The sequence below is a fragment of the Scyliorhinus torazame genome, chromosome 11 (assembly GCF_047496885.1).
Source record: "Scyliorhinus torazame isolate Kashiwa2021f chromosome 11, sScyTor2.1, whole genome shotgun sequence".
NCBI classification, from domain to species: domain Eukaryota; kingdom Metazoa; phylum Chordata; class Chondrichthyes; order Carcharhiniformes; family Scyliorhinidae; genus Scyliorhinus; species Scyliorhinus torazame.
In genome coordinates, this window is record NC_092717.1 from 254,243,267 (window position 1) to 254,259,543 (window position 16,277).

The window sequence follows — 16,277 nt, forward strand, 5'->3', positions numbered from 1 at the left end:
ACTGTCAGAGTGTCAGTACTGAGGGAGTGCCGCACTGTCAGAGGGTCAGTACTGAGGGAGTGCCGCACTGTCTGAGGGTCAGTACTGAGGGAGTGCCGCACTGTCAGGGGGTCAGTACTGAGGGAGTGCTGCACTGTCAGAGTCATTACTGAGGGAGTGCCGCACTGTCAGAGGGTCAGTACTGAGGGAGTGCTGCACTGTCAGAGGGTCAGTACTGAGGGAGCGCTGCACTGTCAGAGTGTCAGTACTGAGGGAGCGCTGCACTGTCAGAGTCAGTACTGAGGGAGTGCCGCACTGTCAGAGGGTCAGTACTGAGGGAGTGCAGCACTGTCAGAGGGTCAGTACTGAGGGAGTGCTGCACTGTCAGGGGGTCAGTACTGAGGGAGTGCTGCACTGTCAGAGGGTCAGTACTGAGGGAGCGCTGCACTGTCAGAGGGTCAGTGCTGAGGGCGTACCACTCTTTCAGAGGGTCAGTACTGAGGGAGTGGCGCACTGTCAGAGGGTCAGTATTGAGGGAGTGCTGCACTGTCAGGGGGTCAGTACTGAGGGAGTGCCGCACTGTCAGAGGGTCAGTACTGAGGGAGTGCTGCACTGTCAGAGGGTCAGTATTGAGGGAGTGCTGCACTCTCAGAGGGTCAGTCTGAGGGAATGCTGCACTGTCAGAGGGTCAGTACTGAGGGAGTGCCGCACTGTCAGAGGGTCAGTACTGAGAGAGTGCCGATCTGTCAGAAGGTCAGTACTGAGGGAGTGCCGCACTGTCAGAGGGTCAGTTCTGAGGGAGTTCCGCAATGTCAGAGGGTCAGTACTGAGGGAGTGCTGCACTGTCAGAGGGTCAGTACTAAGTGAGTGCCGCACTGTCAGAGGGTCAGTACTGAGGGAGTGCAGCACTGTCAGAGGGTCAGTACTGAGGGAGTGCTGCACTGTCAGAGGGTCAGTGCTGAGGGCGTACCACTCTTTCAGAGGGTCAGTACTGAGGGAGTGGCGCACTGTCAGAGGGTCAGTATTGAGGGAGTGCTGCACTGTCAGCGGGTCAGTACTGAGGGAGTGCCGCACTGTCAGAGGGTCAGTACTGAGGGAGTGCTGCACTGTCGGTGGGTCAGTACTGAGGGAGTGCCGCACTGTCAGAGGGTCAGTACTGAGGGAGTGCTGCACTGTCAGAGTGTCAGTACTGAGGGAGTGCCGCACTGTCAGAGGGTCAGTACTGAGGGAGTGCTGCACTGTCAGAGTGTCAGTACTGAGGGAGTGCCGCACTGTCAGAGGGTCAGTACTGAGGGAGTGCCGCACTGTCAGAGGGTCAGTACTGAGGGAGTGCCGCACTGTCAGGGGGTCAGTACTGAGGGAGTGCTGCACTGTCAGAGTCATTACTGAGGGAGTGCCGCACTGTCAGAGGGTCAGTACTGAGGGAGTGCTGCACTGTCAGAGGGTCAGTACTGAGGGAGCGCTGCACTGTCAGAGTGTCAGTACTGAGGGAGCGCTGCACTGTCAGAGTCAGTACTGAGGGAGTGCCGCACTGTCAGGGGGTCAGTACTGAGGGAGTGCTGCACTGTCAGAGTCAGTACTGAGGGAGTGCCGCACTGTCAGAGGGTCAGTACTGAGGGAGTGCTGCACTGTCAGAGGGTCAGTACTGAGGGAGTGCCGCACTGTCAGAGGGTCAGTACTGAGGGAGTGCTGCACTATCAGAGGGTCAGTACTGAGGGAGTGCTGCACTGTCAGTGAGTCAGTACTGAGGGAGTGCCGCACTGTCAGAGGGTCAGTACTGAGGGAGTGCCGCACTGTCCGAGAGTCAGTACTGAGGGAGTGCTGCACTGTCAGAGGGTCAGTACTGAGGGAGTCCTGCACTGTCAGAGGGTCAGTACTGAGGGAGTGCTGCAGTGTCAGAGGGTCAGTACTGAGGGAGCGCTGAACTGTCAGAGGGTCGGTACTGAGGGAGTGCTGCACTGTCGGAGGGTCAGTACTGAGGGAATGCTGCACTGTCAGAGGGTCAGTGTTGAGGGAGTGCCGCAATGTCAGAGGGTCAGGACTGAGGGAGTGCTGTACTGTCAGAGGGTCAGTGCTGAGGGAATGCCGCACTGTCAGAGGGTCAGTACTGAGGGAGTGCAGCACTGTCAGAGGGTCAGTACTGATGGAGCGCTGCACTGTCAGGGGGTCAGTACTGAGGGATTGGTGCACTGTCAGAGGGTCAGTGCTAAGGGAGTGCTGCACTGTCAGATGGTCAGTACTGAGGGAGTGCTGCGTTGTCAGAGGGTCAGTACTGAGCGAGTGCCGCACTGTCAGAGGGTCAGCACTGAGGGAGTGCTGCACTGTCAGAGGGTCAGTACTGAGGGAGTGCCGCACTGTCAGAGGGTCAGTACTGAGGGAGCGCCGCACTGTCAGAGGGTCAGTACTGAGGGAGCGCCGCACTGTCAGAGGGTCAGTACTGAGGGAGTGCAGCACTGTCAGAGGGTCAGTACTGAGGGAGTGCTGCGTTGTCAGAGGGTCAGTACTGAGGGAGTGCCGCACTGTCAGAGGGTCAGTACTGAGGGAGCGCCGCACTGTCAGAGGGTCAGTACTGAGGGAGTGCAGCACTGTCAGAGGGTCAGTACTGAGGGAGTGCTGCACTGTCAGAGGGTCAGTACTGAGGGAGTGCCGCACTGTCAGAGGGTCAGTACTGAGGGATTGGTGCACTGTCAGAGGGTCAGTGCTAAGGGAGTGCTGCACTGTCAGATGGTCAGTACTGAGGGAGTGCTGCGTTGTCAGAGGGTCAGTACTGAGCGAGTGCCGCACTGTCAGAGGGTCAGCACTGAGGGAGTGCTGCACTGTCAGAGGGTCAGTACTGAGGGAGTGCCGCACTGTTAGAGGTTCATTACTGAGCGAGTGCCGCACTGTCAGAGGGTCAGTATTGAGGGAGCGCGGCACTGTCAGAGGGTCAGTGCTGAGGGCGTACCACACTGTCAGAGGGTCAGTACTGAAGGAGTGGCGCACTGTCAGATGGTCAGTACTGAGGGAGTGCCGCACTGTCAGAGGGTCAGTACTGAGGGAGTGCCGCACTGTCAGAGGGTCAGTACTGAGGGAGTGCTGCACTGTCAGAGGGTCAGTACTGAGGGAGTGCTGCACTGTCAGAGGGTCAGTACTGAGGGAGTGCAGCACTGTCAGAGGGTCAGTACTGAGGGAGCGCTGCACTGTCAGGGGGTCAGTACTGAGGGAGTGCTGCACTGTCAGAGGGTCAGTGCTGATGGAGCGCTGCACTGTCAGGGGGTCAGTACTGAGGGAGTGCTGCACTGTCAGACGGTCAGTGCTGAGGTCGTATCACACTGTCAGAGGGTCAGTACTGAGGGATTGGTACACTGTCAGAGGGTCAGTACTGAGGGAGCGCTGCACTGTCAGAGGGTCAGTACTGAGGGAGTGCCGCACTGTCAGAGGGTCAGTACTGAGGGAGTGCCGCACTGTCAGAGGGTCAGTGCTGAGGGCGTACCACACTGTCAGAGGGTCAGTACTGAGGGAGTAGCGCACTGTCAGATGGTCAGTACTGAGGGAGTGCCGCACTGTCAGAGGGTCAGTACTGAGGGAGTGCTGCACTGTCAGAGGGTCAGTACTGAGGGAGTGCCGCACTGTCAGAGGGTCAGTGCTGAGGGCGTACCACACTGTCAGAGGGTCAGTACTGAGGGAGTGGCGCACTGTCAGATGGTCAGTACTGAGGGAGTGCCGCACTGTCGGAGGGTCAGTACTGAGGGAGTGCCACACTGTCAGAGGGTCAGTACTGAGGGAGTGCCGCACTGTCAGAGGGTCAGTACTGAGGGAGTGCTGCACTGTCAGAGGGTCATTACTGAGGGAGTGCTGCACTGTCAGAGGGTCAGTACTGAGGGAGTGCCGCACTGTCAGAGGGTCAGTACTGAGGGAGTGCTGCACTGTCAGAGGGTCAGTACTGAGGGAGTGCTGCACTGTCAGAGGGTCAGTACTGAGGGAGTGCAGCACTGTCAGAGGGTCAGTACTGAGGGAGCGCTGCACTGTCAGGGGGTCAGTACTGAGGGAGTGCTGCACTGTCAGAGGGTCAGTGCTGAGGGCGTACCACTCTTTCAGAGGGTCAGTACTGAGGGAGTGGCGCACTGTCAGAGGGTCAGTATTGAGGGAGTGCTGCACTGTCAGAGGGTCAGTACTGAGGGAGTGCCGCACTGTCAGAGGGTCAGTACTGAGGGAGTGCTGCACTGTCAGAGGGTCAGTATTGAGGGAGTGCTGCACTGTCAGAGGGTCAGTCTGAGGGAATGCTGCACTGTCAGAGGGTCAGTACTGAGGGAGCGCCGCACTGTCAGAGGGTCAGTACTGAGGGAGTGCCGCACTGTCAGAGGGTCAGTTCTGAGGGAGTGCCGCACTGTCAGAGGGTCAGTACTGAGGGAGTGCTGCACTGTCAGAGGGTCAGTGCTGAGGGAGTGCCGCACTGTCAGAGGGTCAGTACTGAGGGAGTGCAGCACTGTCAGAGGGTCAGTACTGAGGGAGCGCTGCACTGTCAGGGGGTCAGTACTGAGGGAGTGCTGCACTGTCAGAGGGTCAGTGCTGAGGGCGTAACACTCTTTCAGAGGGTCAGTACTGAGGGAGTGGCGCACTGTCAGAGGGTCAGTATTGAGGGAGTGCTGCACTGTCAGAGGGTCAGTACTGAGGGAGTGCCGCACTGTCAGAGGGTCAGTACTGAGGGAGTGCTGCACTGTCGGTGGGTCAGTACTGAGGGAGTGCCGCACTGTCAGAGGGTCAGTACTGAGGGAGTGCTGCACTGTCAGAGTCATTACTGAGGGAGTGCCGCACTGTCAGAGGGTCAGTACTGAGGGAGTGCTGCACTGTCAGAGGGTCAGTACTGAGGGAGTGCTGCACTGTCAGAGTCAGTACTGAGGGAGTGCCGCACTGTCAGGGGGTCAGTACTGAGGGAGTGCTGCACTGTCAGAGTCAGTACTGAGGGAGTGCTGCACTGTCAGAGGGTCAGTACTGAGGGAGTGCCGCACTGTCAGAGGGTCAGTACTGAGGGAGTGCTGCACTCTCAGAGGGTCAGTACTGAGGGAGTGCTGCACTGTCAGAGAGTCAGTACTGAGGGAGTGCCGCACTGTCAGAGGGTCAGTACTGAGGGAGTGCCGCACTGTCAGAGAGTCAGTACTGAGGGAGTGCTGCACTGTCAGAGGGTCAGTACTGAGGGAGTCCTGCACTGTCAGAGGGTCAGTACTGAGGGAGTGCTGCACTGTCAGAGGATCAGTGCTGAGGGAGTGCCGCACTGTCAGAGGGTCAGTACTAAGGGAGTGCTGCACTGTCAGAGGGTCAGCACTGAGTGAGTGCCGCACTGTCAGAGGGTCAGTACTGAGGCAGTGCTGCACTGTCAGAAGGTCAGTACTGAGGGAGTGCCGCACTGTCAGAGGGTCAGTTCTGAGGGAGTGCCGCAATGTCAGAGGGTCAGTACTGAGGGAGTGCTGCACTGTCAGAGGGTCAGTACTAAGTGAGTGCCGCACTGTCAGAGGGTCAGTACTGAGGGAGTGCAGCACTGTCAGACGGTCAGTACTGAGGGAGCGCTGCACTGTCAGGGGGTCAGTACTGAGGGAGTGCTGCACTGTCAGAGGGTCAGTGCTGAGGGCGTACCACTCTTTCAGAGGGTCAGTACTGAGGGAGTGGCGCACTGTCAGAGGGTCAGTATTGAGGGAGTGCTGCACTGTCAGAGGGTCAGTACTGAGGGAGTGCCGCACTGTCAGAGGGTCAGTACTGAGGGAGTGCTGCACTGTCGGTGGGTCAGTACTGAGGGAGTGCCGCACTGTCAGAGGATCAGTACTGAGGGAGTGCTGCACTGTCAGAGTGTCAGTACTGAGGGAGTGCCGCACTGTCAGAGGGTCAGTACTGAGGGAGTGCCGCACTGTCAGAGGGTCAGTACTGAGGGAGTGCCGCACTGTCAGAGGGTCAGTACTGAGGGAGTGTCGCACTGTCAGAGGATCAGTACTGAGGGAGTGCTGCACTGTCAGAGTGTCAGTACTGAGGGAGTGCCGCACTGTCAGAGGGTCAGTACTGAGGGAGTGCCGCACTGTCAGAGTGTCAGTACTGAGGGAGCGCTGCACTGTCAGAGTCAGTACTGAGGGAGTGCCGCACTGTCAGGGGGTCAGTACTGAGGGAGAGCTGCACTGTCAGAGTCAGTACTGAGGGAGTGCCGCACTGTCAGAGGGTCAGTACTGAGGGAGTGCTGCACTGTCAGAGGGTCAGTACTGAGGGAGTGCCGCACTGTCAGAGGGTCAGTACTGAGGGAGTGCTGCACTCTCAGAGGGTCAGTACTGAGGGAGTGCTGCACTGTCAGAGAGTCAGTACTGAGGGAGTGCCGCACTGTCAGAGGGTCAGTACTGAGGGAGTGCCGCACTGTCCGAGAGTCAGTACTGAGGGAGTGCTGCACTGTCAGAGGGTCAGTACTGAGGGAGTCCTGCACTGTCAGAGGGTCAGTACTGAGGGAGTGCTGCAGTGTCAGAGGGTCAGTACTGAGGGAGCGCTGAACTGTCAGAGGGTCGGTACTGAGGGAGTGCTGCACTGTCGGAGGGTCAGTACTGAGGGAATGCTGCACTGTCAGAGGGTCAGTGTTGAGGGAGTGCCGCAATGTCAGAGGGTCAGGACTGAGGGAGTGCAGCACTGTCAGAGGGTCAGTACTGAGGGAGCGCTGCACTGTCAGGGGGTCAGTACTGAGGGAGTGCTGCACTGTCAGAGGGTCAGTGCTGATGGAGCGCTGCACTGTCAGGGGGTCAGTACTGAGGGAGTGCTGCACTGTCAGACGGTCAGTGCTGAGGGCGTATCACACTGTCAGAGGGTCAGTACTGAGGGAGTGCTGCACTGTCAGAGGGTCAGTGCTAAGGGAGTGCTGCACTGTCAGATGGTCAGTACTGAGGGAGTGCTGCGTTGTCAGAGGTTCAGGACTGAGCGAGTGCCGCACTGTCAGATGGTCAGTACTGAGGGAGTGCTGCACTGTCAGAGGGTCAGTACTGAGGGAGTGCCGCACTGTTAGAGGGTCAGTACTGAGCGAGTGCCGCACTGTCAGATGGTCAGTACTGAGGGAGTGCTGCACTGTCAGAGGGTCAGTACTGAGGGAGTGCAGCACTGTCAGAGGGTCAGTACTGAGGGAGCGCTGCACTGTCAGGGGGTCAGTACTGAGGGAGTGCTGCACTGTCAGAGGGTCAGTGCTGATGGAGTGCCGCACTGTCAGAGGGTCAGTACTGAGGGAGTGCTGCACTGTCAGACGGTCAGTGCTGAGGGCGTATCACACTGTCAGAGGGTCAGTACTGAGGGATTGGTGCACTGTCAGAGGGTCAGTGCTAAGGGAGTGCTGCACTGTCAGATGGTCAGTACTGAGGGAGTGCTGCGTTGTCAGAGGGTCAGGACTGAGCGAGTGCCGCACTGTCAGAGGGTCAGTACTGAGGGAGTGCTGCACTGTCAGAGGGTCAGTACTGAGGGAGTGCCGCACTGTTAGAGGGTCAGTACTGAGGGAGTGCCGCACTGTCAGTGGGTCAGTACTGAGGGAGTGCCGCACTGTCAGAGGGTCAGTACTGAGGGAGTGCCGCACTGTCAGAGGGTCAGTACTGAGGGAGCGCGGCACTGTCAGGGGGTCAGTGCTGAGGGCGTACCACACTGTCAGAGGGTCAGTGCTGAGGGCGTACCACACTGTCAGAGGGTCAGTACTGAGGGAGTGGCGCACTGTCAGAGGGTCAGTACTGAGGGAGTGCCGCACTGTCAGAGGGTCAGGACTGAGGGAGTGCCGCACTGTCAGAGGGTCAGTACTGAGGGAGTGCTGCACAGTCAGAGGATCAGTACTGAGGGAGTGCTGCACTGTCAGAGTGTCAGTACTGAGGGAGTGCAGCACTGTCAGAGGGTCAGTACTGAGGGAGCGCTGCACTGTCAGGGGGTCAGTACTGAGGGAGTGCTGCACTGTCAGAGGGTCAGTGCTGAGGGCGTACCACTCTTTCAGAGGGTCAGTACTGAGGGAGTGGCGCACTGTCAGAGGGTCAGTATTGAGGGAGTGCTGCACTGTCAGAGGGTCAGTACTGAGGGAGTGCCGCACTGTCAGAGGGTCAGTACTGAGGGAGTGCTGCACTGTCAGAGGGTCAGTATTGAGGGAGTGCTGCACTGTCAGAGGGTCAGTCTGAGGGAATGCTGCACTGTCAGAGGGTCAGTACTGAGGGAGCGCCGCACTGTCAGAGGGTCAGTACTGAGGGAGTGCCGCACTGTCAGAGGGTCAGTTCTGAGGGAGTGCCGCACTGTCAGAGGGTCAGTACTGAGGGAGTGCTGCACTGTCAGAGGGTCAGTACTGAGGGAGTGCCGCACTGTCAGAGGGTCAGTACTGAGGGAGTGCAGCACTGTCAGAGGGTCAGTACTGAGGGAGCGCTGCACTGTCAGGGGGTCAGTACTGAGGGAGTGCTGCACTGTCAGAGGGTCAGTGCTGAGGGCGTACCACTCTTTCAGAGGGTCAGTACGGAGGGATTGGCGCACTGTCAGAGGGTCAGTATTGAGGGAGTGCTGCACTGTCAGAGGGTCAGTACTGAGGGAGTGCCGCACTGTCAGAGGGTCAGTACTGAGGGAGTGCTGCACTGTCTGTGGGTCAGTACTGAGGGAGTGCCGCACTGTCAGAGGGTCAGTACTGAGGGAGTGCTGCACTGTCAGAGTCATTACTGAGGGAGTGCCGCACTGTCAGAGGGTCAGTACTGAGGGAGTGCTGCACTGTCAGAGGGTCAGTACTGAGGGAGTGCTGCACTGTCAGAGTGTCAGTACTGAGGGAGCGCTGCACTGTCAGAGTCAGTACTGAGGGAGTGCTGCACTGTCAGAGTCAGTACTGAGGGTGTGCTGCACTGTCAGAGGGTCAGTACTGAGGGAGTGCCGCACTGTCAGAGGGTCAGTACTGAGGGAGTGCTGCACTCTCAGAGGGTCAGTACTGAGGGAGTGCTGCACTGTCAGAGAGTCAGTACTGAGGGAGTGCCGCACTGTCAGAGGGTCAGTACTGAGGGAGTGCCGCACTGTCAGAGAGTCAGTACTGAGGGAGTGCTGCACTGTCAGAGGGTCAGTACTGAGGGAGTCCTGCACTGTCCGAGGGTCAGTACTGAGGGAGTGCTGCAGTGTCAGAGGGTCAGTACTCATGGAGCGCTGAACTGTCTGAGCGTCGGTACTGAGGGAGTGCTGCACTGTCAGAGGGTCAGTACTGAAGGAGTGCCGCACTGTCAGAGGGTCAGTACTGAGGGAGTGCTGCACTGTCAGGGGGTCAGTATTGAGGGAGTGCTGCACTGTCAGAGGGTCAGTACTGCGGGAGTGCTGCACTGTCAGAGAGTCAGTACTGAGGGAGTGCTGCATTGTCAGAGGGTCAGTACTGAGGGAGAGCCGCATTGTCAGAGAACAAAGAATAAAGAACAAAGAAAAGTACAGCACAGGAACAGGCCCTTCGGCCCTCCAAGCCCGTGTCGACCATGCTGCCCGACTAAACTACAATCTTCTACACTTCCTGGGTCCGTATCCCTCTATTCCCATCCTATTCATGTATTTGTCAAGATGCCCCTTCAATGTTTCTATTGTCCCTGTTTCCACCACCTCCTCCGGTAGCGAGTTCCAGGCACCCACTACCCTCTGCGTAAAAAACTTGCCTCGTACATCTACTCTAAACCTTGCCACTCGCACCTTAAACCTATGACCCCTAGTAATTGACCCCTCTACCCCGGGGAAAAGCCTCTGACTATCCACTCTGTCTATGCCCCTCATAATTTTGTAGACCTCTATCAGGTCACCCCTCAACCTCCGTCGTCCCAGTGAGAACGAACCGAGTTTATTCAACTGCTCCTCATAGCTAATGCCCCCCATACCAGGCAACATTCCGGTAAATCTCTTCTGCACCCTCTCTAAAGCCTCCGCATCCTTCTGGTAGTGTGGCGACCAGAATTGAACACTATTCTCCAAGTGTGGCCTAACTAAGGTTCTATACAGCTGCAACATGACTTGCCAATTCTTATACTCAATGCCCCGGCCAATGAAGGCAAGCATGCCGTATGCCTTCTTGACTACTTTCTCCACCTGTGTTGCCCCTTTCAGTGACCTGTGGACCTGTACACCTAGATCTCTCTGACTGTCAATACTCTTGAGGGTTCTGCCATTGACTGTATAATTCCCAACCTGCATTAGACCTTCCAAAATGCATTACCTCACATTTGTCCGGATTAAACTCCATCTGCCATCTCTCTGCCCAAGTCTCCAAACAATCTAAATCCTGTTGTATCCTCTGACAGTCCTCATCGCTATTTGCAATTCCACCAACCTTTGTGTCGTCTGCAAATTTACTAATCAAACCAGTTACATTTTCCTCCAAATCATTTATATATACTACAAAGAGCAAAGGTCCCAGCACTGATCCCTGCGGAACACCACTAGTCACAGCCCTCCAATTAGAAAAGCATTCTTCCATTAGGTCAGTACTGAGGGAGCGCTGCACTGTCAGAGGGTTAGTACTGAGGGAGTGCTGCACTGTCAGAGGGTCAGTACTGAGGGAGTGCTGCGCTGTCAGAGGGTCAGTACTAAGGGAGCGCGGCACTGTCAGAGGGTCAGTGCTGAGGGCGTACCACACTGTCAGAGGGTCAGTACTGAGGGAGTGGCGCACTGTCAGATGGTCAGTACTGAGGGAGTGCCGCACTGTCAGAGGGTCAGTACTGAGGGAGTGCCGCACTGTCAGAGGGTCAGTACTGAGGGAGTGCTGCACTGTCAGAGGGTCAGTACTGAGGGAGTGCAGCACTGTCAGAGGGTCAGTACTGAGGGAGCGCTGCACTGTCAGGGGGTCAGTACTGAGGGAGTGCTGCACTGTCAGAGGGTCAGTGCTGAGGGCGTACCACACTTTCAGAGGGTCAGTACTGAGGGAGTGGCGCACTGTCAGGGGGTCAGTACTGAGGGAGTGCTGCACTGTCAGAGGGTCAGTGCTGAGGGCGTACCACACTTTCAGAGGGTCAGTACTGAGGGAGTGGCGCACTGTCAGAGGGTCAGTGCTGAGGGCGTACCACACTGTCAGAGGGTCAGTACTGAGGGAGTGCTGCACTGTCAGAGGGTCAGTACTGAGGGAGTGCCGCACTGTCAGAGGGTCAGTACTGAGGGAGTGCTGCACTGTCAGAGGGTCAGTATTGAGGGAGTGCTGCACTGTCAGAGGGTCAGTCTGAGGGAATGCTGCACTGTCAGAGGGTCAGTACTGAGGGAGCGCCGCATTGTCAGAGGGTCAGTACTGAGGGAGTGCCGCACTGTCAGAGGGTCAGTTCTGAGGGAGTGCCGCACTGTCAGAGGGTCAGTACTGAGGGAGTGCTGCACTGTCAGAGGGTCAGTACTGAGGGAGTGCCGCACTGTCAGAGGGTCAGTACTGAGGGAGTGCAGCACTGTCAGAGGGTCAGTACTGAGGGAGCGCTGCACTGTCAGGGGGTCAGTATTGAGGGAGTGCTGCACTGTCAGAGGGTCAGTGCTGAGGGCGTACCACTCTTTCAGAGGGTCAGTACTGAGGGAGTGGCGCACTGTCAGAGGGTCAGTATTGAGGGAGTGCTGCACTGTCAGAGGTTCAGTACTGAGGGAGTGCCGCACTGTCAGAGGGTCAGTACTGAGGGAGTGCTGCACTGTCGGTGGGTCAGTACTGAGGGAGTGCCGCACTGTCAGAGGGTCAGTACTGAGGGAGTGCTGCACTGTCAGAGTCATTACTGAGGGAGTGCCGCACTGTCAGAGGGTCAGTACTGAGGGAGTGCTGCACTGTCAGAGGGTCAGTACTGAGGGAGTGCTGCACTGTCAGAGTGTCAGTACTGAGGGAGCGCTGCACTGTCAGAGTCAGTACTGAGGGAGTGCCGCACTGTCAGGGGGTCAGTACTGAGGGAGTGCTGCACTGTCAGAGTCAGTACTGAGGGAGTGCTGCACTGTCAGAGGGTCAGTACTGAGGGAGTGCCGCACTGTCAGAGGGTCAGTACTGAGGGAGTGCTGCACTCTCAGAGGGTCAGTACTGAGGGAGTGCTGCACTGTCAGAGAGTCAGTACTGAGGGAGTGCCGCACTGTCAGAGGGTCAGTACTGAGGGAGTGCCGCACTGTCAGAGAGTCAGTACTGAGGGAGTGCTGCACTGTCAGAGGGTCAGTACTGAGGGAGTCCTGCACTGTCAGAGGGTCAGTACTGAGGGAGTGCTGCAGTGTCAGAGGGTCAGTACTCATGGAGCGCTGAACTGTCTGAGCGTCGGTACTGAGGGAGTGCTGCACTGTCAGAGGGTCAGTACTGAAGGAGTGCCGCACTGTCAGAGGGTCAGTACTGAGGGAGTGCTGCACTGTCAGGGGGTCAGTATTGAGGGAGTGCTGCACTGTCAGAGGGTCAGTACTGCGGGAGTGCTGCACTGTCAGAGAGTCAGTACTGAGGGAGTGCTGCACTGTCAGAGGGTCAGTACTGAGGGAGAGCCGCATTGTCAGAGAACAAAGAATAAAGAACAAAGAAAAGTACAGCACAGGAACAGGCCCTTCGGCCCTCCAAGCCAGTGTCGACCATGCTGCCCGACTAAACTACAATCTTCTACACTTCCTCGGTCCGTATCCCTCTATTCCCATCCTATTCATGTATTTGTCAAGATGCCCCTTCAATGTTTCTATTGTCCCTGTTTCCACCACCTCCTCCGGTAGCGAGTTCCAGGCACCCACTACCCTCTGCGTAAAAAACTTGCCTCGTACATCTACTCTAAACCTTGCCACTCGCACCTTAAACCTATGACCCCTAGTAATTGACCCCTCTACCCCGGGGAAAAGCCTCTGACTATCCACTCTGTCTATGCCCCTCATAATTTTGTAGACCTCTATCAGGTCACCCCTCAACCTCCGTCGTCCCAGTGAGAACAAACCGAGTTTATTCAACTGCTCCTCATAGCTAATGCCCCCCATACCAGGCAACATTCCGGTAAATCTCTTCTGCACCCTCTCTAAAGCCTCCGCATCCTTCTGGTAGTGTGGCGACCAGAATTGAACACTATTCTCCAAGTGTGGCCTAACTAAGGTTCTATACAGCTGCAACATGACTTGCCAATTCTTATACTCAATGCCCCGGCCAATGAAGGCAAGCATGCCGTATGCCTTCTTGACTACTTTCTCCACCTGTGTTGCCCCTTTCAGTGACCTGTGGACCTGTACACCTAGATCTCTCTGACTTTCAATACTCTTGAGGGTTCTACCAGTCACTGTATATTCCCAACCTGCATTAGACCTTCCAAAATGCATTACCTCACATTTGTCCGGATTAAACTCCATCTGCCATCTCTCTGCCCAAGTCTCCAAACAATCTAAATCCTGTTGTATCCTCTGACAGTCCTCATCGCTATTTGCAATTCCACCAACCTTTGTGTCGTCTGCAAATTTACTAATCAAACCAGTTACATTTTCCTCCAAATCATTTATATATACTACAAAGAGCAAAGGTCCCAGCACTGATCCCTGCGGAACACTACTAGTCACAGCCCTCCAATTAGAAAAGCATTCTTCCATTAGGTCAGTACTGAGGGAGCGCTGCACTGTCAGAGGGTTAGTACTGAGGGATTGGTGCACTGTCAGAGGGTCAGTACTGAGGGAGTGCTGCACTGTCAGAGGGTCAGTACTGAGGGAGTGCTGCGCTGTCAGAGGGTCAGTACTAAGGGAGTGCTGCACTGTCAGAGTGTCAGTACTGAGGGTGTGCTGCACTGTCAGAGGGTCAGTACTGAGGGAGCGCTGCACTGTCAGAGGATCAGTGCTGAGGGAGTGCCGCACTGTCAGAGGGTCAGTACTGAGGGAGTGCTGCACTGTCAGAGGGTCAGCACTGAGTGAGTGCCGCACTGTCAGAGGGTCAGTACTGAGGCAGTGCTGCACTGTCAGAGGGTCAGCACTGAGTGAGTGCCGCACTGTCAGAGGGTCAGTACTGAGGGAGTGCCGCACTGTCAGAGGGTCAGTACTGAGGGAGCGCTGCACTGTCAGAGGGTCAGCACTGAGTGAGTGCCGCACTGTCAGAGGGTCAGTACTGAGGGACTGCCGCACTGTCAGAGGGTCAGTACTGAGGGAGCGCTGCACTGTCAGAGGGTCAGCACTGAGTGAGTGCCGCACTGTCAGAGGGTCAGTACTGAGGGAGTGCTGCACTGTCAGAGGGTCAGTACTGAGGGAGTGCCGCACTGTCAGAGGGTCAGTACTGAGGGAGTGCCGCAATGTGAGAGGGTCAGTACTGAGGGAGTGCCGCACTGTCAGAGGGTCAGTACTGAGGGAGTGCCGCACTGTCAGAGGGTCAGTACTGAGGGAGCGCTGCACTGTCAGAGGGTCAGTACTGAGGGAGTGCCGCACTGTCAGAGGGTCAGTACTGAGGGAGAGCCGCACTGTCAGAGGGTCAGTACTGAGGGAGTGCTGCACCGTCAGAGGGTCAGTATTGAGGGAGTGCTGCACTGTCAGAGGGTCAGTACTGAGGAAGTGCCGCACTGTCAGAGGGTCAGTACTGAGGAAGTGCCGCACTGTCAGAGGGTCAGTACTGGATATACTCAGCAGGTCTGGCAGCATTTGTCGAGATACAAATAGAATTTAAGTTTTGAGTGTGTGGGAGTTTTTCTGAATCCTGCTCTGGACACTTTGTGTGAAGCAGCAGTGTTGTCCCTGGCTTGTTGATATGAATTCTGAAGCAGATTACGTGGTTATTATCATATTTCTGTTCATGGATTGTGCTGTGCGCCGATTGGCCGCCAGCAGTGATCACTTTGCAAAGTCCTGAGCAAGGTGCTCTCTGAATGAAAGTTCTCTAATGCTCCCATTCTGGTAGTGGACTTCACAGCCTGTCCCATGTGTCTGACTCCTTGACCCATACCCAGAGTCCGGAGAACTCACCCTGTCGTTTTGATGTCCACTGTAGTTCCTCTCTGGACCCCTCAATCACCAGATTGAGTGGCGTATACCTGCTGAAAAGTTGCTGCACTCTCTGAATGTCTCCCGTGTACAGGGCGTTGTGAATCAGCCGATCTACACACAGCTGGAATGGTTTCTGAATCCCTCTGCTCTTCCTCTGGAGTGTGGGGATTTCTGCCTTTTTCCCCCGGGACACACAATACGTCTGGCAGCGTCTGCGGAGTTCCTGCTGTTCCATCGCCTCTCTGTCCAGTTCGAGGGAACGCAGTCCCTCGGAGCTGAACACAAAACTGTGGCCAGACATGGTGGAGCAGGCACTGATCGAACGTCTCATATCTCAATGTCCCAGCACACAGGCAGTCTGCTGAGTGAGCCAGACTGTGTCTCAACTCAGCCCAGCTGTTCCCTGTGTGAGGCAGGAATCTTGTTTACCAAGGTTAATGTTGCTGCTATATATTAACCCTGACCTCACCATGTTAACAGCAGTGCAGTGTGGTTAGATAACAAACTCTGAGATTAATGTGAGCATCACGTGCAGAATCCATGTCCACCTCTCTCTGCAGCTTCAGTGCAAATCCAACATTGACTGTGCTTTGGGGTGGAGCTGGGAAGTGCGATTTATTGAATGACTGCCACCAAAGAAGCAGTACGGATGATATGGGCAGAATGGCCTCACCCTGAGCTCGATCATTCTCCCATTGCCAACTCTTCAAAGCTGGATGTGCTTCGAGCGTTCGGAGAATCCACATCCAGCTCCATCACTCCTGAAAACTTTCATCTTCAACCAACACTGGAATAAATAAACTCGTTATTTTTAGGACCATGAAGAGGTCTCTCAACCTCACGTTCCTGCCCCCCCTGATAACCTTTCACCCCGGACGTAAACAATAATCTATCGAGCTCTGTCTTGGTAACGTCACTCATAACCGAGTGGAGTGGTTCAGCGACAACAATCTCTCCCTCAATGCCAGCAAAACTAAAGAGCTGGCCATTGACTTCAGGAAGCAAAGTACTGTACACACCCCTGTCAGCATCACCGGGGCCGAGGTGGAGATGGTTAACAGTTTCAAATTCCTAGGGGTGCACATCTCCAAAAACCTGTCCTGGTCCACCCACGTCGACGCTACCACCAAGAAAGCACAACAGCGCCTATACTTCCTCAGGAAACTAAGGATATTCGGCATGTCCACATTGACTCTTACCAACTTTTACAGATGCACCATAGAAAGCATCCTATCGGGCTGCATCACAGCCTGGTATGGCAACTGCTCGGCCCAGGACCGCAAGAAACTTCAGAGAGTCGTGAACACCGCCCAGTCCATCACACGAACCTGCCTCCCGTCCATTGACTCCATCTACACCTCCCGCTCCTGGGGAAAGCGGGCAGCATAATCAAAGACCCCTCCCACCCGGCTTACTCACTCTTCCAACTT

General features: G+C 56.0%; 1 protein-coding gene across 1 annotated transcript in view; it reads right to left on the reverse strand.

The window, feature by feature from the left end:
- Positions 1-15,230, reverse strand: part of asb10 (ankyrin repeat and SOCS box containing 10) — a 100,484-nt gene extending 85,254 nt beyond the window's left edge. The window contains exon 1 of the mRNA XM_072468610.1: positions 14,827-15,230. Within this exon, the coding sequence (XP_072324711.1) occupies positions 14,827-15,178 (352 nt within the window). The 5' untranslated portion in view covers positions 15,179-15,230. The remainder of the gene's footprint in view (positions 1-14,826) is intronic.
- Between the last annotated feature and the right edge of the window lie 1,047 nt (positions 15,231-16,277).